Source organism: Gymnoscopelus microlampas (genome assembly GCF_963454915.1).
Source record: "Gymnoscopelus microlampas genome assembly, chromosome: 23".
NCBI lineage: Eukaryota > Metazoa > Chordata > Actinopteri > Myctophiformes > Myctophidae > Gymnoscopelus > Gymnoscopelus microlampas.
Window position 1 is genome coordinate 8,998,141 of NC_139960.1, and position 23,908 is coordinate 9,022,048.

The 23,908-nt window shown below is 42.1% G+C and overlaps 1 protein-coding gene across 2 annotated transcripts in view; it reads right to left on the reverse strand.

Moving 5' to 3' along the window:
* Window positions 1-23,908, reverse strand: part of chchd3a (coiled-coil-helix-coiled-coil-helix domain containing 3a) — a 181,792-nt gene that overhangs the window by 113,498 nt on the left and 44,386 nt on the right. For both annotated transcript variants that reach the window (XM_084049617.1, XM_084049616.1), the window contains one exon: window positions 4,816-4,996. In XM_084049617.1, the coding sequence (XP_083905743.1) occupies window positions 4,816-4,996 (181 nt within the window). The remainder of the gene's footprint in view (window positions 1-4,815; window positions 4,997-23,908) is intronic.

The following is a 23,908-nucleotide window of genomic DNA, read 5'->3' on the forward strand; positions in this document are numbered from 1 at the left end:
GTTATGATCAAGGACAAACTGAACCACATCGTGTGAATAAGAACACACTCTTAATGTCTTTGGACAGATGGGAATGGGAGCTCAACTAGGGGCGCACCAATTAATCGACCTAATCAATGTAACTGATGGAGAGACAGGGAGAGCCCCGTTACTGAACAAACGCTCTATAGCAATGATTACTATCAGAATATAGAGCTTTGACCTTTAACCCATTAAGACCTGGAACGCATCTGTGTCATGTTTTGATTTGAGCTTACATCATTTTACACTTTGGCTATTCAAAAATAGCAGATATACAAGCTCATAGCGCGGCACCGAGTGCCGCGCTATGAGCTTGTAGATCTGCTATTTTTGAAAAATCTTGAAAAATGTGTGCAAATCTTTGAATATATACATTCTTTTTAAGCGAACATTTTTAACTCGAATCTTTGCTTCTGGGGGTCCCTGGAACAACATCTTGAGATGGGGGTCCGCAGCCAAAAACATATAATTTGACATGAAAAAGTTTGAGAAGCACTGATATTATAGCAACATAGGTATCCAAAAAGTATCACTTACCCTACCTTTACATTTTTGCATAATTATCAACTTTACCACAGGAGTGCTACATAACCACCGTCACTGTATGGCAGAATCAGCCCTTTTTGCACATAAAAGTGAAAAATATAGCTACACAACTACTAGTGCTTAAAAGGATCTAGGAAGCCGAGTCAAATGCAAGGTCTATTTAATCCTGTGCGCTGATCAATGGCACAAGGGCATATATATGACATATAGTATTACCTGATGTTATGCCAGGAGACCATATAAGTTTGAGGACTTGGGGACAAATCACCTGTGAAAGCTCCATCGGCGTTTAGATTGTGTGCTTAGTTCAGCATAGCCGCGGCCGTCTGCCAGCCAAGGGAGCTCATTCTCAACTACTTATCGACTTCTAGCCCCAACCATCCAAAACCCCATTTCAATTTCCAATTACACACACTTATGTGTTTTGGAACAATGCAAACGCCATTTGCTCGGTGTGGAAAGGAAACCCGCGGTCCATCTCCATCTTGGGAAGGCACCGTCGTGTGCAAATGAGCCGCAAAAAATCTCATTACAGCAAAGTCTATATGTTCAAATATTACTGTCGCAGTATCTACCCGAGCAAGTCACTCAAAACTGTTGCGTGATGTCAAGGCAAAAGGAGTTGAAGAAAAGACGGAAGGCAGTCACACCAACGCAAGACAAAGGAACAGGAGAGACACGCCACACACAGAAGACTAAGACTCAGTGGTGGAAAGTAACTAAGTACATTTACTTAAGTACTGTACTTAAGTACAATTTTGAGGTATTTGTACTTTACTTGAGTATTTCCAATTTCCAATACTTTTACTTCTACTCCACTACATCTCAGAGGCAAATATTGTACTTTTACTCCACTACATTTAGTTGAAAACTTTAGTTACTAGTTACTTTTCAGATATAAACTATGATATAATGAAACATACATTAACCACTTTAGCCCTATTTTATAAATAGGCTATTTAAAAATAGCAGATCTACAAGCTCACAACGCGTCGCATCGCGACGCGTTGTGAGCTTGTAGATCGGCTATTTTCAAATATTTAGTACTTTTACTTTTGGTACTTTAAGTACATTTTGATGCCAATACTTTTGTACTTTTACTCAAGTACATTTTTAATTCTGGACTTTTACTTGTAACAGAGTATTTTTATATTGCAGTATTGGTACTTTTACTTAAGTAAAGAATTTGAGTACTTTTTCCACCACTGCGTAAGACTAAAGCGTCATTTTGGTCACAGTTGTGACCGAAATTATATCAGTTGTCCACAGATATGTATTAAAAATGTCTTAAAAGTCCATAAATTGTCACTTTATAAATGTGCAGATACCCTGTATACACTTATACTGTATGTTGGTTTGTTTACTGTTGAGTGAGAAAACAATGTTGCACATTAAGCTAAATAATTTGGGGACCCCCTGGGAACCAATGACATAGGGTATTCATTTATGACGTGACAAAAGAACATACATTCCATTACAAATGGAGATATAAGGTTTCTGCATGACAGCAGCGATATTCCTGCGAGGGTTGCAGAGGGGGACTGCAGCACTGGAGCAAGAATGACAACGGTTCGGCTGAGGGGACGTCTTTTAGGGCGGGGGGCTGTCTCGTATCCCATTAAGACCGGAAACGCACAGAGTGCCACGCTACGAGCTTGCGTGTATCTATTATTTTTTTTTTATCTTGAAAATGTGTGCAAATCTTTGAATATATATATTTTTATTTAAAGTGAACTTTTGTAACTCAAATCTTTGCATCTTGGGATTCTAAAAAAAGTCTAAATCCTAAGAGTTTAAAAAAAAACTTATGTTGCTATAATATCAGTGGTTCTCAAACCTGTTTCATGTCAAGGGCCACCCAAAAAATATATATGTATATTTGGCCGAGGACCCCAGTCTCAAAATATTTTGTTCCAGGGACCCCCACCAGAAGCAAAGACTTGAGTTAAAAATGTTCGCTTTAAAAAAGATATAATACAGCACATTCAAAGATTTGCACACATTTTCACGATTGAAAAGGAGAAATAGCAGATCTACAAGCTCATAGCGCGGCACTCGGTGCCGCGCTATGAGCTTGTATATCTGCTATTTTTGTCTAAAATGACACGGATGGCTCCGGGATTGAACGGATTAAAGGGAAAAGCCCATATTTGGAGTTGAAAAGAACGGGCCTGTACGTATGAAAGGCATTCAGACAGACTTGACAATTACATGAGTGTAGAGGACGAGCTCCGAGCCTCCACTGATAACCCCTCCACTTTCTATTAAACCTCCGCCACTCCAGAGGAGCGCTCAAACAGAAGCAATCATCACACACACACACACACACACACACACACACACACACACACACACACACACACACACACACACAGACGGGAACACACACACACACACACACAAACACACACACACACACACACACACAAACATACGCAGTCAGCGTCAGTAGAAACCGTGCACGCTTTAAAATAAGAGGCTAAACCAAAACTGTGACTTTTCGGGATTCAAATAAAAAAAACGGCAAAAGTAGCAGATCTACAAGCTTGTATATCTGCCACTTTTTACGCTTTGGGGTGACGCTGTAGTATGATCAAGTAGGGTGTAACGAAAAAACGATATCAAGCGTATGACACAGGGGGGGACACGTGCGAGTCGATGCGTCTGTGGCATATTACACACACACACACACACACACACACACACAAACACACACCAAGGATTCAAAGATACAGTTTGCAATGTCTGTCACCTCTCCTTCCCTCCTGCCCTCTCACAACTCTGCCGTCACCTTCCCTCCTTCCCTCCTCTCCTTTCCTTCAGCCCGCATCCCAAAAATGACAGAAATTAAATTACAGAAAACTGAGAACCGAAAAAGACTTCTCTCCCTAGCTCTCTCTCTCTCTCCGTCTTTCTCTCCCTCTCTCTCTCCCTCCATCTCTCTCTCTCTCTGATCACCGTTCCAAGCGAAGGGTCGCTGATACACTCGTACCGCGGGCGGCGTGGCATATCATGTCCACCCCTCCCTTTCACCCCCCCGCCCCCCCCCCCTCCCCTCCAAAAATGATTCATTTTTCTATTACGGGGCGATGAGCGTGTGAAATGAGGTATATAATCAATAGCATAGGTTTGTAAACAGCAGCCGCACTCCAGGGAAAATGTGTTTTCTTTTGTGAAAATGAGACGCCCGCCTGATACGTGTGTTTTGTGTGCGCGCGCGTTTGTTTGCGTGCGTGTGTGTGTGTGTTTGTGTGTGTGTGTGTGTGTGTGTGTGACGAATGCTCGTGCAACGATGTTTACAAGGGCAATTTAGGGGAATCAAGGTCCCAGGCCCTCTCAGATGAAGCTGGGTGTCTGTAACAGGGCAGGATAAAAAAAACGCCCAAGACGTGGAAACTGAAGCGAAGATACTATTGTATGGGTGGGATGGCTCAGGGTAGAGGACAGAGTACAGCAACTCGCAATGGGCCTGGTGGTCTTCGAGATACTCAGGACCACTTCAATAACGTTAAAGACGCACACAGGCACAACACCAGGGGGAGGTTAACATTAACATTAACCCCATGTTAGGTTTGCTCTACTGCTATGCCACCAAAATGTGGAATGCCCTGCCAACAGACACCAAAAAGTGTGACCCCTTACCCTCCTTCAAAACCGCCATAAAAGAGCACCTGGTCTGCAATTTGTAACTGGTCCTAGCTTAACACCAGAGATTATCCCGGCCCCACCCCCAACTGTTTTGTTGCTACTAGTGTTGATGATGTCTTGTATATTACTGTATGTCTTTATATGTTTTGATGAATTGAATACACAGGACCACAATGGACGCAATTGGTACCACTGTGCCATTTTCAAACTGTTAAACCCTTTAAGACCTGGAACGCATCTGGAACGCATTTTGCACTTTGGGCTATTCAAAAATAGCAGATATACAAGCTCATAGTGCGGCACCGAGTGCCGCACTATGAGCTTGTAGATCTGCTATTTTTGAAAAATCTTGAAAAAATATTTTTTAGATTTTTTTTCCAAAAACTGTTAGGATTTAGATATTTTTTAAAGAATCGCCTCAGGTCTTGATGGGTTAATAAAATATTCAATCAATCAATCAAACATGGGGATGAATTCATTCTACGGTTATGAAACGTGGAATGTCACACAGTCACAGGCGCACTGAGAGGTTCAGGTGTGTGTGTGTGTGTGTGTGTGTGTGTGTGTGTGTGTGTGTGCGCGTGTGTGTGTGCGTCTTACATAAAGCTGGGCGCGGAGTCTCTCGTCCTCGGCGCTGACCCTCTCTCTCATGACGGCGGTCTCCAGGGTCTCGTGGGTCAGGGCGCGCTCCACCGTCAGGATCCTGGACACCTCGTCCTGGACGTGGGCGTCGGCCTCGGCCCGCGCCAGCGCTGCCACCTGGGCCTTCTCGTGTGCCACCCTGGACAGGAGGACACACAGCCACACACACACACACACACACACACACACACACACACAACCACACACACTAGAATCAATGGTTCTCAAACTTATTTTTTTCTTCGGCTCCCCCAGATTACTACTGTATGCATTAGTGGTTCTCAACCTGTACCCACATGATTTTTTTCTTTTGGGGGGGGGGGTCCCAACAGGATTTTTGGGGGGTCCCCAGATGAAAGTGACAATTTAAGGACTTTTAAGACCCTTTTAACACATGGGGTGCCAAAACCGAAGGGTATTCGGTTTTGCTGTCTTTTTGTTTTTTTCGTTTTTCTCCACACGGGCGGGGCTGGAGCAAAAAAAAAAACCTTGAACCAGTTGATTAGGTCACAGACCTCCCACATTGTTTGTTTTGATGTATTGGTATCGGTCTTTGTCAGTCATTTCTAAAGTCTTTTGTCATTATCTTCCCCCCGAGCAATTTACAAAGCCTAAACGCATAACAGAAATGTCATTTCTACGATCCAATGTGAAAAACACAATGACATCGTTCATCGCAATTATTGTTATGACTATTAATTGTCAAGTAATGTCATAATCGTGACAGCCCTATTAGTGCAGAGCCCCAACACAGATACATCCTGCAAACTAACCACACACTCTAAAGCAGGGGGTCTTCAATGTTCTTTTCAGACCAAGGACCCCTTAGCTGAGACAGAGATGAAGCAGGGACCCCCCACTACATATTGGATAAAATTGTGTAGCAGATTAAACTTTTTCGTGGATTAAACTTTCATAGACTTGTTTCACAGCACTGTCATCAGTAGTTTGTTGGATTCATGTAAATATGTATTTTCAGACATTTAACCACTTAAAGGGATAGTTCACCCCCAAAATTACCTTTTTTTTCTATCGATCACCCCATGGAGAGTTAAGTCATCGATATTTTTGTTTTTATCGCATTCCTAAGCCAATTATTGATTGATAATTGGTGACTGATCGATAGGAAAAAAAATGTTTTTTTGGGTGAACTATCCCTTAAACCGTCAATACTTAGTAAATTTGACCACTCTGTACTTAGTCTGCTCTTTTTCTCCCTCTACACCAAACCTCTTTGCCGACAATAGCCGATCTGCGAGGTCACAGAGCTTGTAGATCTGTTATTTTTGGTTCAAGTTCTCCTCAGAATAGGGATGCTAGGGTTCAAGTGGTTAATGTAAAAACAAATATCCTGTCACACAAAGATTTGGCAGCCCCCCCCCACGGTAGTAACTCTGAGGACCCCCACGGAGTCACGGACCCCCTGTTGAAGACCCATGGTCTAAACACAGCAATGTCCTTCGTACTCCACACCTTGCAGAAAGATGACGTAAAGATAACGAAACAGTATATTCACAATCATCTGCGGCCAACGGTAAAACTCTCAGCTTTAACGTTTCAAAAGTGGCTCAAATTCTAAGCCCAATAGCCTGCAATGAAAGGAAGTTTGGAGGCCAACAGAGAGGACAAACTAAACTATGCTTAACTTTCCAAACAAACACGTACGATAATACGCCAGCTGTTTGCTGCAGACACACTATACTGCTTTATTTGAACCTGGCCGCCAGGGTACTCATAGTTGCCTAGCAACACAATCCCTGCTTGGGAGAAGGTGGGGGAACGTCTCTGGAAACCAGAAAGTCTTTCTCCGAGTCACAGTGAGTGAGTGAGTGAGTGAGTGAATGAGTGAGTTAATGAGTGAGTCAGTTAACCCATTAAGACCCGAGGCCGATTCTTACTAATGTCTTCTAAATCCTAACAGTTTTCTGAAAAACGGCACTCGGTGCCGCGCTATGAGCTTGTAGATCTGCTATTTTTGAATAGCCAAAGTGTAAAATAATGCTTTTTTAGCTCAAATAAAAAAATGACACAGATGCGTTCCAGGTCTTAATGGGTTAATTAATGAGTGAATCAATGCATGAATGAATGAGTGAATGAAATTATGTTATTGACCTTTATTTATTCAGAGAAAACCGTTGTGAGCAAGCTCTCTTTCTCAAGGACCCCTCGAGTGAAGCACGATCACAACATAATACAAAAAAACACTACCATTTTAAATAACGTGCGTGTAAGGAACGACATTAAAAACATCACAATGCAGGTATATAAGGGCTATATACGCAGGTGCAGTCCTTATGTAATGCATCCTCAAGCAGTAAAGTAAACCTAAAATGTCTCTATAGAGACCAATCGATTCGTTTTCACAGAGTTCCCGGAGTTTGTTCCATTTGTCTGGAGCAGAGAAGATGAGAGCAGTCTGTCCTTGTTCACTGTTCATTCGTGGAGAGATACATCTAGTGTGTGTCAGTGAGCCTGTTTGATATCCTGTGTTTTTTTCGAGTGAGTGAGTGAGTGAGTGAGTCAGTGAGTGAACGAGGTTCCATTTGTAAATGCTCAGTTAAATTAAATTAACACTCAAGATCGTACCGGTGTTCTAATCTAAAGCAGTGGTTTTCAACCTTTTTCATGCCAAGGACCCCTAAATTGATGTACATTTGGCTGCGGACCCCCATTTGAAATGTTTTGTGTCAGGGACCCAGAAGCAAAGATATCAGTTAATTTTCTTATTTTTTTATCCCTCGATTTTGTAACCCTTTTTTTTCACCCGGTGCCAATTTGCTAAGTGATCCTGGGCACTACACTCCCCTCACCACTAGGGAGGCCAGGGCCGAGCTCATGCCTCCTTCAATGCATGACCTTCTTGTCACCTGACAGAGGAGAGTTTCCCTGGTTGGACGTAGCGCGTGGAAGGAACACGTTATTCCAACCAGTTCCCTTCCCCTCCATCAGGCGCCCCGGCTGGCCAGGGGGAGGCAGTATAGTGACCAGCATTACTACATGTTTTTGTGAGGGTATTAACTACCCTAGGAGACACGGGGAGAACATGCAAACTCCACAGAGAGAGGCCCTTTCGCCAACCCCAACTAGGGTATGGGCGCTGATGACGCGGAGGAGAAGACACGCCCCCAGCGCCCACAGCGTCCCCGGCGGGAATCGAACCCAGGACCTTCTAGCTGTGAGGCGACAGCGCTACCGACTGCGCCACCGTGCCCCCAATATCAGTTAATTTTCGCTTTAAAAAATATAAATATTCAAAGATATGCACACTTTTTTAAAGATTTTTCAAAAATAGCAGATCTACAAGCTCATAGCGCGGCACTCGGTGCCGCGCTATGAGCTTGTATATCTGCTATTTTTGAATAGCCAAAGCTAAGTGGTTAAAAATTATTGTGACTAGTTATGTTAACTAGTTTAGCTGAAAAGGACCAAAAGGACCACCGGTTGAAAACCACTGTTCTAAAGCAGTGGTTCTCAACCAGTGGTCCTTGAGGGGGTTCCAGGTGGTCCCCAGCTAAATGATGGGAGAGTCGGTAACCAAATGGACCCTTATAGATCTTTTAACTCTTGAGAGCGTAAAACGAAACCAAAGAGTTAAAAATCTGCGTTACTTAATGAAAGACTTGTTATTTTGATCAAGTGTGCCCGTTATATCTCCTTATTGGAACCACATCAATACGGTGGAACTGTGGACAAACTCTCATCCAACTATAACAAAATATTCGAAGTCTTGGGTTTCTGAGAGGCTAAGTCTCATCAAACGGCGGTTCAGTGGCTCACATGCCGAATAAATCATGGACCTTGATATGAAAAGGGTTGAAAAGCGCTGTTCTAAAGAGTCGTGACAGGCTTGGAAACTCAGACGGTCAAATAACAAAAGCCTGCATCTTGATACAACTTGAGATGACATCACTGATGACATCACTGAGCACCAAGGAGGACATATGACTCACAAGACATTGATTGTGGGTTTTTTGTAAAGGATGGATGACTAAAGAGGTGTAGGCTGTGTTGCCAGATTCTGTGAGAGAAACAAGCAACCAGGGTCTAGGAAAACCAGCCCAAAAGAAGCGACTATGGGCCAAATGAGTACTTTAACATTGTACATCAGCTATTTGAAAACAGCAGATCTACAAGCTCACAACGCGTCGCGATGCGACGCGTTGTGAGCTTGTAGATCGGCTGTTTTCTCATCAAATCTTGCGGGGGAAATTATAATAAGCAGATCTGGCAACCCTGGTAGATGGTCAAAACACCCCCCCCCCAATGCCATCATCATCATCATCATCATCATCACCATAGTGCAACATGAGGAAGATGAGCGAGGGAGGCGATTGAAGAAAGGGAGAAATCTGGAGGGGAAAGTGAAGACAAAGGGTTGGACAGAGGTGGCATGACATGTTGTTTGACCCTGAGGAACAAAAGAAAAGAGAGAGAGAGGTGATAGAGAGAGGCAGAGAGACGGAGGGAAAGAGAGAGAGGTGAGAGAGAGAGGCAGAGAGATGGAGGGAAAGAGAGATCGAAAGAGAGAGAGAGAGAGGCAGAAACATGGAGGGAAAGAGAGATGGAAAGAGAGAGAGAGAGAGAGAGAAAGAACAGCCATGTCCAGCCTCACAGTCTAATAGGCTGCGAACGTCAGCACAGTCCATCCATCACTGAGCCGTGACTCTCTCTCTCTTTCTCTCTCTCTCTCTCTCTCTCTCTTTCTCTCTCTCACACACTTACACACACACACACACACACACAGTCACATACCGCTGAACAATAAAACTAGCACTCACACAGTAAAAAAGCACACATGCACACACATACACAGAGTGTATGTGTGTGTGTGTGTGTGTGTGTGTGTGTGTGTGTGTGTGTGTGTGTGTATTACTATACTCGTGAGGACATCAGCTTTTTTGCGCAGCGGTTTTATGAATGGCAGCAGTCAATGTTTTTTGTCATTTTTAACCGCGAGCTGGCAAAAGTGTAGATCTGCTAGTTTACGGTGCTCGACGCCATCGCACAATTGAGTATAAATCAGGCATAAATCAGGCATTCCAACCCTATAAACCCGACCTCTAAATGTCTAATCCTAATCCAATACCCACAACCTGAATCTTTGATCTAATCGTAAACATAACTCCAAAAATATTTGTCACTGATAAAACAACCGTATTATATTATTATATATTTCTGACATTCTACTACACTTGTGTGGACATTTGGACCTCACAAGTATTGTAATACAAGTGCGCGCACACACACACACACACAGGTTTGTATTACTATACTTCTGAGGACATCAACACTTTAGGACAGCCATTAAAAAAAAAAAAAAACCTAAAGTAAGTCTAAAGCCGAAAAACAGCAGATCTACAAGCCCACAACGCGTCGCGCTGCGACGCGTTGTGAGCTTATAGATCGGCTATTTTTCGGTGCATGACACATGGTGCACAACTAAGTATAAATCATGTTTAACTCTAATTTCTATCCCTAAACCTTAACCGCGTCTGTCTAATGTCTAATCCTAACCTGAATGTTTTTCTGATTGCTAATGTATCTCTAAAAAATGTTTTTTTTAACTATAAAACCACCATGTCTTGTGAGGACCAGGAAAACGGTCCTCACAATGTATATTTTCTTCAAATTCTACTATACTTGGTCCTCGCAAGTATAGTAATGCAAGTGTGCACACACACACACACACACACACACACACACACACACACACACACACACACACACACACACACACACACACACACACACACACACACACACACACAAACCCCCCCCCCCCTAATGGCCTCTTACATTCACCATTTCCCCACACACTCCTCCATGAATCCCTGCCTGCACTGCTAATGCGTGTGACTGCGGTTATCCTTTAAAGCTGCACTCCCCTATAAGTTTACTGTGTCCTGTCCTTGATGCAGAGAGGTCATTGTAACAACACCCTGGATTTGAACACAGGTCTCCCGCTTTGGGCAGCTGCAAACATCTATACCGGGCTTCAGGCAGTACTACCTGTTAACCAGTAGGTTGTCCTACTAATTGACACCACAGGGTCTAAAATGTCTCGATGGATGAGCAGGGAAACCACCTCCAACCACTGCACATGTACTAGTTATACAAGGGATAATCTGGGTTTATTTCTCAATAATGACCCGCTCCCTATTGATTATACCGCTTATTACACGGCTACTCAATTAAGAAGTTAATAAATTGACCCCAAAGTAATGAAACTAAGGATTTCATTGCTTAACGGTAATAAAAGTAGTCCATTCATTTAGCCCATGCCAGGTGTTGATAAAATAGAATCAATTTTCGGTCACTATGTTGTCCATTTCTCACTTCAAATGTTTTCAAAAACCGTGCAGGTTGATATGAGCAGGTGCTCTGAGCCTTTGATTAGACAGGTTGATATGAGCAGGTGCTCTGAGCCTTTGATTAGACAGGTTGATATGAGCAGGTGCTCTGAGCCTTTGATTAGACAGAGGTCTAGTTATAGAGCTCATTGTTCAAAAATAACGCGCCGCTGAATTCAGCGATTGACCAATCAGAATCAAGCATTCAACCAAGCCGTGTAATAAATGTAATTAACATACTCTACCATGCGGATTGGTTACAAAATATGTTATTCATTCAAATGAGTTCCAGATTGCAGATTTGTACACAGACCATGGATCCTGAACCCCATGGTAACTTGTCGCTCACATCTGCTCGTTTTCCCCATGAGAGTGAAACATGCCTGAACTCTTCAAACACATAATTGCAACGTTCCAGATTGGATTCCTGTAGTGCTGCAACTATCCATTATTTTCTCATGTTAGGGATTATTCTAACAAAGAAGAAAAAAACTTGAATAGATTTTTTATTGGTATATACTATAAAACTAACCTGACTCCGCCAGATGGGGGCGGTATTGACTTCACAGGTTCACAATACAACCTCCATCTGGGCTCACTCAGAGAGTAGAGATACTCCGCACCGCTGCGTATATGCAAACCAATCAGCGGCTGCTAGGGGGCGGGATCTTATTTGCGTTGTAGTTCTTTCACGATTCATCATGGTTGAATAGTATAAAAGAACTACTGCTGGTGCCGGTACTATACGTCATGTAGATCTGCTATTTTTGAAAAATCGTGAAAATGTGTGCAAATCTTTGAATATATATATTTTTTAAAGCATTTTTGTATTTGTTTGTATTTTTTAGATGGGGGTCCACGGACAAATGCATATCATTTTGGGGGCCCTTGACATGAAAAAACCTTGAGAAGTTGAAACACTGATAATAGCAACATTTTCAGAAAACTGTTTGGATTTAGAAGACATTTGTAGAATCCCCAGAAGAAAAGATTTGAGTTAAAATGTTAGCTTTAAAAAATATATATTCAAAGATCTGCAACAAATTCAAGTTCATGATAAAAAGAAATAGCAGATCTACAAGCTCATATGAGCTTGTAGATCTGCTATTTTTTAATAGCCACAAATGTGAAACAAATAAGACGCAAGCTTGTTCCATCAGGCGGAGTCAGGTTACTATAAAGGATGTTATAGTCTACAGCATCGTTTAGCCTTTTTAGTCCTATTTCATACTTTTATAGCTAGCCAATCAAACATGTGATTTTATCAGATTTGATCAGTTCGATGCACCCCTAGATTCCTCTGTTGCCTGCCCCACCTACATGCAATAGTTTTCTTTCTCTACAGCCCTGTAAGATGAATTAAAACATGTATCATTATTATTATTACCAAAAAAAAAATTACAAATTATTGTTTGACGTTGAACAGGCTCTCATCCCGACCATGAACCGTGTGTGAGAAGAACTGGGAAAGGCACAGCAAACAGTTTGTCTGGCAGAGAAAACTCTTTCAACTTGCCAAACAACCCCCCACCACAAGTGCTAACCCAAGCAAAGCCTGCTATCGCTATAGCCGGATGCTATCTGTCTGACTGACTCGACCGCTATTGCTTTCTGATCATTATTGCCTCGTTGTGGGGATATTGGAACCATTTTTCATTCGCCTGTGGAAGATTGGCATTGTGAAGAAGAGAGAGAGAGAGTGAGAGAGAATTTGAAAAAAAGAGAGTTTGAGAAAGAGAGAGTGCCGCGTACGGACGGGCGGATGAAGGAAAAATAGATCTTTTTTGGAGGATAAGAGGGTGAGGTTTGCTCTGGCAGCCACAGAGAGAGAGAGAGAGAGAGAGAGAGAGAGAGAGAGAGAGAGAGAGAGAATATAATCTTTGGTCAAAGTATGAAAAGATTGGCCCGGCAACCTGTGTTTTGATGAGTCAGTGCAGTGGACAGAGAGATGAAAGCAGAGGGATAGAGACAGGAACAGATAAAAAGGAGGAGCGGTGGTATAGTGTGCCAGCAGAGCCAGGCATGGAGCTGGCGTTAATTTGAAGAAGGGAAAGGAACTGCGATTGTGTCCAGGAATGCAATACCCTTTTCAGCTAAGATGACCTTGTGTACTTGAGAATGCATCAGTTACTTTGTGGGGGGGGGGGGGGGGGGGGGTTTTCTTCTTTTTTTTTTCTTAACCCATTAAGACCGGGAAAGCTTCTTTGTGTCGTTTTTAGATGTCTTTGGCTATTCAAAAATAGCAGATCTACAAGCTCATAGCGCGGCACCGAGTGCCGCGCTATGAGCTTGTAGATCTGCTATTTATTTATTTTTATCGTGAAAAAAAAATCTTCTGGGGATTCTAAATCCTTTTTTTTTTTTTTTTTCAATTCTTTACTTATGTTAATATATATCAGTGGTTCTCAAACGTTTTCATGTCAAGGACCACCCAAAAAATGTTCATGTCAAGGACCACCCAAAAGTATAATGTATTTGTCCCCCAGAAGTAAACATTAGTTAAAAATGTACATACATATTCAAAGATTTGCACACATTTCCACGATTTTCCCCCCCAAAAATAGCAGATCTACAAGCTCAGCACACTATGAGCTTGTAGATCTAATATTTTTGAATAGCCCAAAGAAATCTAAACATGACACACAGATGCGTTCCCGTTCTTAATGGCTTAAAGGCTGACGGGGAGATTAGGGCTGCTGCTCTTTATGATCACTTTATGGACAGCCAGGCTGAAATGCTGCCGTAGTGGGGGGTCAAGTGTGTATTAAAGTTAGGGCGGGCAGGCCTGCACGCGCGGGGGTGTGTGTGTGTGTGTGTGTGTGTGTGTGTGTGTGTGTGTGTGTGTGTGTGTGTGTGTGTGTGTGTGTGTGTGTGTGTGTGTGTGTGTGTGTGTGTGTGTGTGTGCACTTTCCTTAACAACCACTGTCAAAAATGCTGTGCTGTGGTTCAATATCACCAAAGCCAATTCAAATACATTTAGCAGTTATCACCTGGAATCACCCCCCCAGGGAGCCATCTAAAATACATTTACACCCACCTACCCACCCACACACACACACACGTCTCTCTAACACTTCCCTTTCCCTTCCTACCCTGTCTCTCTCGCTCTCTCTATCTCTCTCTCGCTCTCTCTCTCTCCTCAACAGTGGTGGAAAAAGTACTCAAATGTTTTACTTGAGTAAAAGTAGCAATACTGCAATGTAGAAGTACTGTTACAAGTAAAAGTCTGGTGGTCAAAATTTACTTGAGTAAAAGTACAAAATTATTGGTATCAAAATGTACTTAAAATACTGAAATGTTTGAAAAATAGCCGATCTACAAGCTCACAACGTGCCGCGATGCGACGCGTTGTGAGCTTGTAGATCGGCTATTTTCAAATAGCCTAGGTATAAAATGGGGCTGAAGTGGTTAATGTATGTTTTGCAATGTAATCATTTATATCTGCAAAGTAACTAGTAACTAAAGTTGTCAAACAATTGCAGTGGAGCAAAAGTACAATATTTGCCTCCGAGATGTAGTGGAGTAGAAGTAAATGCATTGGAAATACTCAAGTAAAGTACAGTACTTGAGTACATGTTCTTAGTTACTTTCCACCACTGCTCCTGAGCCTTGAGACTTCAACTATTTGTTCATTAATGCGTCGTGTCATCTAGCTGTCATCCGGGCCCCAGCCATCGCGTCTCAATAGCGTCTGTCTGGGACAATGCGTTGTGACAGGTCTGGCAACAACAGTACAGTACAGTACAGGCCCGGCCCGACCGCCTGGCTCGGTACAAAAGGCGTTTAACCCATTCAATCCGGGAACGCGTGTCATTTTAGATTGTTTTTTGATTATTTTGATCTACACGCTCATAGCGCGCGCTACGAGCGTGTAGCTCTGCTATTATTGTGTTTTAAAATCGTGAAAATGTGCGCAAATCTTTGAATTAATGTGTTTTTTTAAAGTGAACATATTTAACTCAAATCTTTGCTTCTTGGTGTTGTCTTCTAAATCCTTAAAATTTATATTTTATTTATGTTTTACAAATGTTGCTATATATCAGTGGTTTTCAAACTTTTTTTCATGTCAAGGACCACCCAAAATGATATGTATTTGTCCGCGGACCCCCATCTCAAAATGTTTTTGTTCCAGGGACCCCGAGAAGCAAAGATTTGAGTTAAAAATGTATATACTGTATATACATATATATATATTCATAGATTTGCACACATTTTCACGTTTTCTTCTTAAAAAATAGCAGATCTACAAGCCCACCCCTATGAGCTTGTATATCTGCTATTCTTGAATAGCCAAAGAAATTAAAAAAAAAATGACACACAGATGCGTTCCCGGTCTGAATGGGTTAAAGGCCCCATACAATATTGATGTCGGAATAATGTCGGCTGAATGCTGGCTATGAATTTTTCATAGACATAAGCCCTTCCCTCCAATACACTTGTATGCACGTGTACGAGCGCGTGCGCAACCACATGACTCCACTCCCTCCTGGGCGCTGCTGTGGAATGCCGGGAGGAGACGGCTGAGGGCAAGTAGACAGATTCTTCTTTAGTTTTTCACTTTGGTGTTCTTCAGCACTGTAGTAAGCACCTTGGTATGGATGTTTATCTGTTGCCTTAAAGCAGGGGTTGGCAACTTTGATGATGGAGAGAGAGACACTATATTTCCACACTCCACCCCAGAGGGCCACATTGCATTTTCTGGCAGAAACCTCTTATCTCCGTATTTGTACTTTTTTCGTAAATTAATGCCGTACTTCGCCATGTCACACAAAGGTAGCAAAAATAGCCCATCTACAAGCTCAAACCCTGTCGCAGTGCAGCACGTTTTAAGCTTGTAGATCTGCTATTTTAGCATTGTTTTAATTGGAATCCAGATTTTTCTTTTGCTATTTTTGAATTGGAATCCTGAAAAGTAACATTTTTATTTAATTTCAAATGTATTTAGTTATACTTATGTTAACTTTATGAACTTAAATACAAATACATTGGACTTAAAAAAAAGACACTAGATTTTAATACTAGTCATTAAGCTACTAATATATGCTTGGAATTGTAACAGCTGCAATCAATAACATATCAGTGTTCCGATATTAACCTGCGGGCGAAGTGAAGTGAAGGTGGGGGCCGCATGTGGCCCCCGGGCTGCCAGTTGCCCATGTATGCCTTAAAGTCACGTCTGCTGCTGCAATAACTGAACATTATTTTGTTCAAATGTTGGCCAAACACAGCCTCTAACTAAATATGAATACTCCCTTTTTTAGACACAAATTAAATGCATTTGCAGATCCCACAACATTTACCTGTCGTAATGTGAAGATTGTACAACAATCGAACTCTGTTAATATATATTTTTTAAACGATAAACACAAGAAAACAAAATCACATATTCTTATTCAAAATCACTAAACTTATTCAAAAAACCATCTGTCGTTTCAGAACTCGCGAGTTGTGTCTCCTTCTGCTAATAAGAGTATATTGAGGTTGGCGAGGAATATCACTTCAAACACTAGCCATGTTTTAAATGGGGAATGAGTTTCTATACCTTCAAAACAATGTCAAACAAGTCTATGAACATATCTTTGAAAAAGTTTAATCTGGAACACAATGTTATACAATATGTAGTGGGGGGTCCCTGCTTCATTTCTCTCAGCTAAGGGGTCCTTGGCCTGCAAAACGTTGAAGACCCCTGATTTATAGAATGCAATTTACTTCGATGGCTGTTCTTTTCTTTAATGGCGTTTATGTTTTGGATCATTTAAAACCCCATGACCTGGTTTAGAAGAGGTGAGGGAAACATTAGGAAGCACTTTGATGCTGCCATGGAGGTCAGACATGGATGGAAATAACATCCATTTGGTGCTGCGAGCAACCAACCTGGGATTGGTAACACACACACACACACACACACACACACACACACACACACACACACACACACACACACACACACACACACACACACACACACACACACACACACACACACACACACACACACACACACACACACACACACACACACTTCGAGACCCCCAGAGAACACAAAAACAAACACGAGAAACGTATGGAGTGTGAAATTATCTCGGTGCTACTGTACGTTAGGGCCTGAGGATATTAAAGCTTCTGTGTGTGTGTGCATGCGTTAGGGATGGGCATTTGGGAATTTTTCTTATACACCCCCCCCCCCCCCTCCTGTATATTTCTCCTGTATTGATAGTACACAGTAGAGAGAGACAGGAAACAGGGAGAGAGAGACAGGCAGAGAGAGACAGGGAGTGACACGCAGCAAAGGCCGTCAGCCTATTTGTGGTATGCACCGCGGCCCGGCATTTCTTTGAAAATGTGGACACGTGGAGTGTTGGCGGTTATCCGCGGTTGAACGCGAATCATTGAATCATACAGCGTAGGCTACTGTATGTAGTGCTGACTTCAGGAATTTTCAATTAATGATTCATTCCCTCTCCTTTGAGTTTTTTTTTGTCACTGTATATCTGCACATAATCTGCACCCATCCTAACTATTAGCAGTGGGCATTAACCACTTAAACCCCAGCATCCTTATTGTGGGGAAGACTTTTGCAGGAAAATTGCAGATGGGCAAGCTTAGCTTGTCGGTCTGCTATATATCAGCGAAAGCTTTCCCCACAATAACAGAAAACAGAAAAGACAGCTCTAGTCTAATATCTAGTATAGGATAGAGAACTCAATCAGGATATAGATTAAACAAGTGAAATTGGAAGTGATGACACAAAGAAATGAACAGACACAATTGGAACTGGAACACTATAAAAATGAAGCTGATGAATGGGTACTCTCTCCTGATTGGCTGACAGTTTATCACCTACCTGAAATTGTATTTTCTGTTTATCAAAGAGCTAGAGAGACGGGGAGACCTCTGCTACTGAACAAACACTCTATAGCAATGAGTACTATCAGAATATAGAGCTTAATCGTTTAACAAAAAAAAAGTTTTGTTTTAACCAAGAAATATCAGTAACCCTACTAATAATACTGGGGGCAGAAGGGGTTAAGTATCTTGGTCAGGGACACTTCTGACAGGTAGACTGGGTGAACCGGGAGGCAAACCGGAGACGTTCGGATTCAAAGATGGCCTGGCCTCTCTTTTCTCTTCCCATTCAGCTACGGTTGCCACGTACTGTACAGTTGAACGCAGTGAACAAAGCTAACCGACTGATTCTAGACGGCCCACAAGGGGAACAGCGTCCATATCAAGTTAATCAGTCACTGTTGTGTGGTTTATATAAATCAGCTGTGTCTTTATCAGGTCAGAGGCCTTTAAGTCAAATAATTTAAGCAAAACGTATACTGTACATGTAGAATACAAATCCATCATTTCCCCCTTAGCGTGCCACTTAAAAAGTTAATATTTATTTTTATATATCTTTTTTTCTTCCTTTATTGATAGTCCACAGGGAAGAGACAGGAAACGGGGGAAGAGAGATTTTAGATTTGGCCGGAGGAGGCCTACAACATGGATGTCTGAGACATCATACTACGTGGGATAAAAGTTCAGACTATTATTATTGCCCTGCAGCTCTGGACCAAATAGGGTGCTTCAGCGGTCATCACTAGCGGAGCATGTCAGCACCGCGCCAGGGTGGAGAAAAAAAAAACCCTGCCTCCCATAATAGTACCAAGCACTTCCACAACTAATTAATGTTTTAAATCCAGGCTGAGAACTGTCGAACTGACACTTTGAGAAACACAACGAGCGTGTAGCACTGCTAGAGCAGCACAGTATTTGTAGGAGTTGCACTATATTGGGGGGGGGGAGGGGGGCGGGGGGGGGTCACTGAGCTCAAGTATTTTGGGGTTGAGCAAGACGGCACATGAATTCTACCTTGCAGATCAATTCCGGTCGCATCTGGGGACAACTATATTACTTGAAGTCAATTTTACAATTTCTTTTACACGACTACTGCAAACATCACATTTGATTCAAACATTTTAACCCATTAAGACCTGGAACTGTGTCATTTTTAGATTTCAGCTAAAAAGCATTATTTTACACTTTGGCTATTCAAAAATAGCAGATCTACAAGCTCGTAGCGCGGCACCGAGTGCCGCGCTACGAGCTTGTAGATCTGCTATTTTTGAAAATTCGTGAAAATGTGTGCAAATCTTTGAATACATATATTTTTAAAGCAAACTGTTTTTAACTCAAATCTTTGCTTCTGGGGGGTCCCTGGAAAAAAATATTTTGATGGGGTCTGCGGCCAAATGCATATAATTTTGGGGGTCCTTGACATGAAAAAGATTGAGCACCACTGATATAGAAACATACGTTTTTCAGAATACTGTTGAGATTTATGAGACATGTAGAATCGGCTTCAGGTCTCAATCGGTTAATAACTAGAGGTTTGGGCCACTACACGGCCCTCACACCTACGTCACTCCGCCGATCCGACCAATATGTCTGAGTCATAGTATCAGGGGCTTTGTCAGAGTACCTGTCGTGCCCGTCTGTCGGTGTCCCTTTTGTGCCCATATGGAGATATCTGTATCTGTCACGTCCCTGATGTCATCGGTATATGGGCGGTACCTGACGAAGGCCACATCGGCCGAAACGTTACTATTTTTTACCGCTATATCTATTAACATGTGTTGGGAGCATTAACACATTGTGTGCCAGAGGTTTATTAAAATAGGTTACATCTAGTGCCAGCTTATCTTCCATCCACTTACGTTGATATGTTTTTCGTGCTGTAGAAGCCCCGACGAGGACGCGCATGTAAACAAAGCCTGCGAGCGAGACGGCGGAGGGTCCCGACTAACGCCTGGAACAATAATATTTCTAACGCAATCCTCCATTGCAGAGTGATCGCCGATCGAAAACGGCTCACTTCCACCACGTTAAAAAGAAATAAGAGATATTAAGCTTTTAGTCAAGGAGTTAACATTGGAGCGGCCGACCGGAAGCATTTTTGACATGGATCCACATCCGGCCTCTCCTTCTTAGAGACTCCTTGGATGTTCCCAAAGTTTCGTTAGAGCGCCCCACGTGGGAAAAATATATTTTAAAAAAAGGGTTAGGACGGTGTGCGGACCCTTTCCTTTTGTTCATGTTTATTTAGTCGGATCTAGCACCCGTTGAAATGTTTGGATGTGCGTGCACCACCTAACCGCGTCATCGGTATATGGCCATTTATTGGAATGCCCATATATGGGCATATTTGTGGGATCGGCGGCTCTGGACAACTGTAGCCTCGCGTAGCCAGACAATATCACACAACATACTGCGTGGATATTAGTCTGGTCCCTATCAACGGTAGATTTTCTTCCAAGAGGCGGTTACAAAAAGATCCAAACGGACTCTATTGGTTAGACCTAAACCAATCAGAGCAGTGCTTCCTTGAACGAACCAATCAGAGCAGTGCTTCCTTGTACGTCATTACTCCAAATAAGGTGATAAGCCCGCCCACATTTGGATACTGGGCCCTGGTTGGTTCCGCACAACTGCGGAGGGAGAGAATTTAAATCTCTATGGAGGGGGGCCAGACCTAATCTGCCGAGGGCTAAAGTGCATGCAATTTTGCAAAGGCAGATTCGTCTGGAACCAGGCTAGGACAACTGGATATCCAATGTACTCGCCGGCGGGCGCCGCACTCCCTCCATTTTTTTAATATCGTCAGTTATTCAATTCTATACGGACAGTGAGTCATTGTCATGTACACGGTTAACCCATTAAGACCTGAGGCCGCTTCTAAACATTTTCAAAATCCTAAAAAAAAACGGAAAACAATATTAAGAAAATAATTTTCACGATTTTTCAAAAATAGCAGATCTACAAGCTCATAGCGCGGCACTCGGTGCCGCGCTATGAGCTTGTAGATCTGCTATTTTTGAATAGCCAAAGAAATCTCAAGTGACACAGATGCGTTCCAGGTGTCAATGGGTTAAGGCGTACCCACACCCATCCCTAGTGCTTGTGTCTACAGAAGCATGTGAGGACATATCATATGTCCTCACTGTCGGGCAGAAACCTCTTATCTCCATATTTTAACATTTTGTGTTTTTTCATAAATTAACGCCCTTCTTGATCACACTACAGCCTCACACAAAAGCCTCAAAAGTAGCAGATCTACAAGCTTGTAGATCTGCTACTTTTGCTGTTTTGAATTTGAACAAATGAGGTTTCCACCCGTCAGAGACGATATATATACTATACGCATAGCATCAGCGGTGTAAAGTAACTAAGTACATTTACTCAAATACTGCACTCGAGTACAATTTTGAGGTTCTTTTACTTTACTGGAGTATTTCCAATTGTCTATTCTTTTACTTCTACTCCACTACATCTCAGAGGCAAATATTGTACTTTTACTCCACTACAATTACTTGAAAACTTTAGTTACAAGTACTTTGCAGATGCAGAAATTATTACATTATAAAACATACATTAACCACCTATCTTATACCTAGGCGATGCGACGCGTTGTGAGCTTGTAGATCTGCTATTTTCAAACCTTTCAGTACTTTAAGTACAGTATGATACCAATTCTTTTGTACTTTTACTCAAGTAAATTTTGAATTCTGGACTGTAAAACTTGTAACAGAGTACTTCTACATTGCAGTATTGACACTCTTACTTAAGCAAAACATTTGAGTACTTTTTCCACCACTGCACAGCATGTATCTGCGTGTGTGTGTGTGTGTGTGCGTGTGCGTGTGTGTGTGTGTGTGTGTGTGTGTGTGTGTGTGTGTGTGTGCGTGCGTGTGTGATGACAGATCCAGGGGGACGTGAGGATTCAGCGATAATACAAACCTAAGTGAGTGTGAGGGGGGGCGGGCCGGCCAGCCTGTCTACCTAACGGGGGAGGACACCCAGGCAGCGGCGCTGGGAGAAGGTCATCTTACTCACTCACAAGTCGGAGACGCAATTATGCCAGACAAGCACAACGCAAGCAGTTTGACTACACAGCCAAATAATGGCCACAAAGTTTGCTAACGACGCCGCCGCCGAAACTTTTAACCCATTGAGACCTGAACCCGAATCTACATGTCTCCTAAATCTCAACAGTTTTCTGAAAAACGTATGTTTCTGTATCAGTGGTGCTCAATCTTTTTCATGTCAAGGACCCCCAAAATTATATATTTTTGGCCGCGGACCCCCATCAAAATATTTTGTTCCAGGGACCCCCCAGAAGCAAAGATTTGAGTTGAAAATGCTCGCTTTAAAAATAGATATATTCAGAACATTTGCACACATTTTCACGATTTTTCAAAAATAGCAGATCTACAAGCTCGTAGCGCGGCACTCGGTGCCGCGCTATGAGCTTGTATATCTGCTATTTTTGAATAGCCCAAAGTGTAAAATAATGCTTTTTAGCTCAAATCTAAAAATGACACAGTTCCAGGTCTTAATGGGTTAAGTATCGGAGTCGGATACTTTTCAAGCACTCGAAAATATATACGTGGAACGGACAAACACACACAAACAAACACACACAAACAAACACGCACAAACAAACACGCACTGCATGCAAGTACTGAACGGACACATGTATAAAAACACACACTAACATTAGAGCGATGCAATAAGAAAGCAAACCTCAAACAATCACCTTTTGGCGGACAAATGCGCAATCGATTGAAAAGCATTATACATATCCGATTACTAGGCGTGGCGACTCAATGCGACTCAATGTTTTATAATAACTAGACCAGGGGTCTTCAACAGGGGGTCCGGGACCCCTAGGGGGTCCTCAGAGTTACTACAGGGGGTCCGCCAAATCTTTGTGTGATATGATTTTTTTTTTTTACCTTTTCTGAGGTGAACTTTAGCCAAAAATAGCAGATCTACAAGCTTGTAGATCGGCTATTTTCAGTAACTAGTAACTAAAGTTTACATATAATTGTAGTGGAGTAAAAGTACAATATTTGCCTCTGAGATGTAGTGGAGTAGAAGTAAAAGTACTGAATATTGGAAATACTGCAGTAAAGTAAAAAATACCTCAAAATTGTACTTAACTCACTGAGTGCCATTAACGTGTTTCACGTGTTTTTACCGCTATGGCGCTGGGTGCCATTAACGTGTTTGACGTGTTTTTGAAAAAATAGTATAAAAAAAATAGTATTGAAAAACATGTTCAGAACCCAAGATATCATCATCTGAAGATGTGCAGCTCCATCCACTCCTTGTTTAACTTAGAACTGAAAAAGGCTGTATCTCGCTGCCTAAGCACTTTTTGTTTTCTGTGAAAAAAAACTCTGGCACTTTTCAGAATCAATTCTGAAATAATTCTGGCAATCCTGGCACTCAGTGAGTTAAGTACAGTACTTTGAGTAAATGTACTTAGTTACTTTACAACACTGGGCGCGCGTTCGCGCGAAGTGTGCGAGGGCTCAAGGGCTGTCCCAATTGAAAAGTCAGTGAGGGCTCAGGCAGAGCCCTTTATGAACCCTTTCTGTAAGTCAGCATCCATGCAGACTTTGGCTACAGTATAAGGGAATTACCCACAGTTGCAATTTCTCGCTCTGAAATGGAGATGGAAGGGGGAGGTACAGTATAATTACTAAAAAATAAGGGACAAAAGATAAGTAATGAGCAGTACATATAAATATGCAATTGTAAATGCATAATATTGCAATCCCTAATCTAAAAACAAACAGAATAAAATAAATGTAATAATAATAATAATCAATGATCACAAGCTTTAGCACTGACTGTAAATAAGGTAC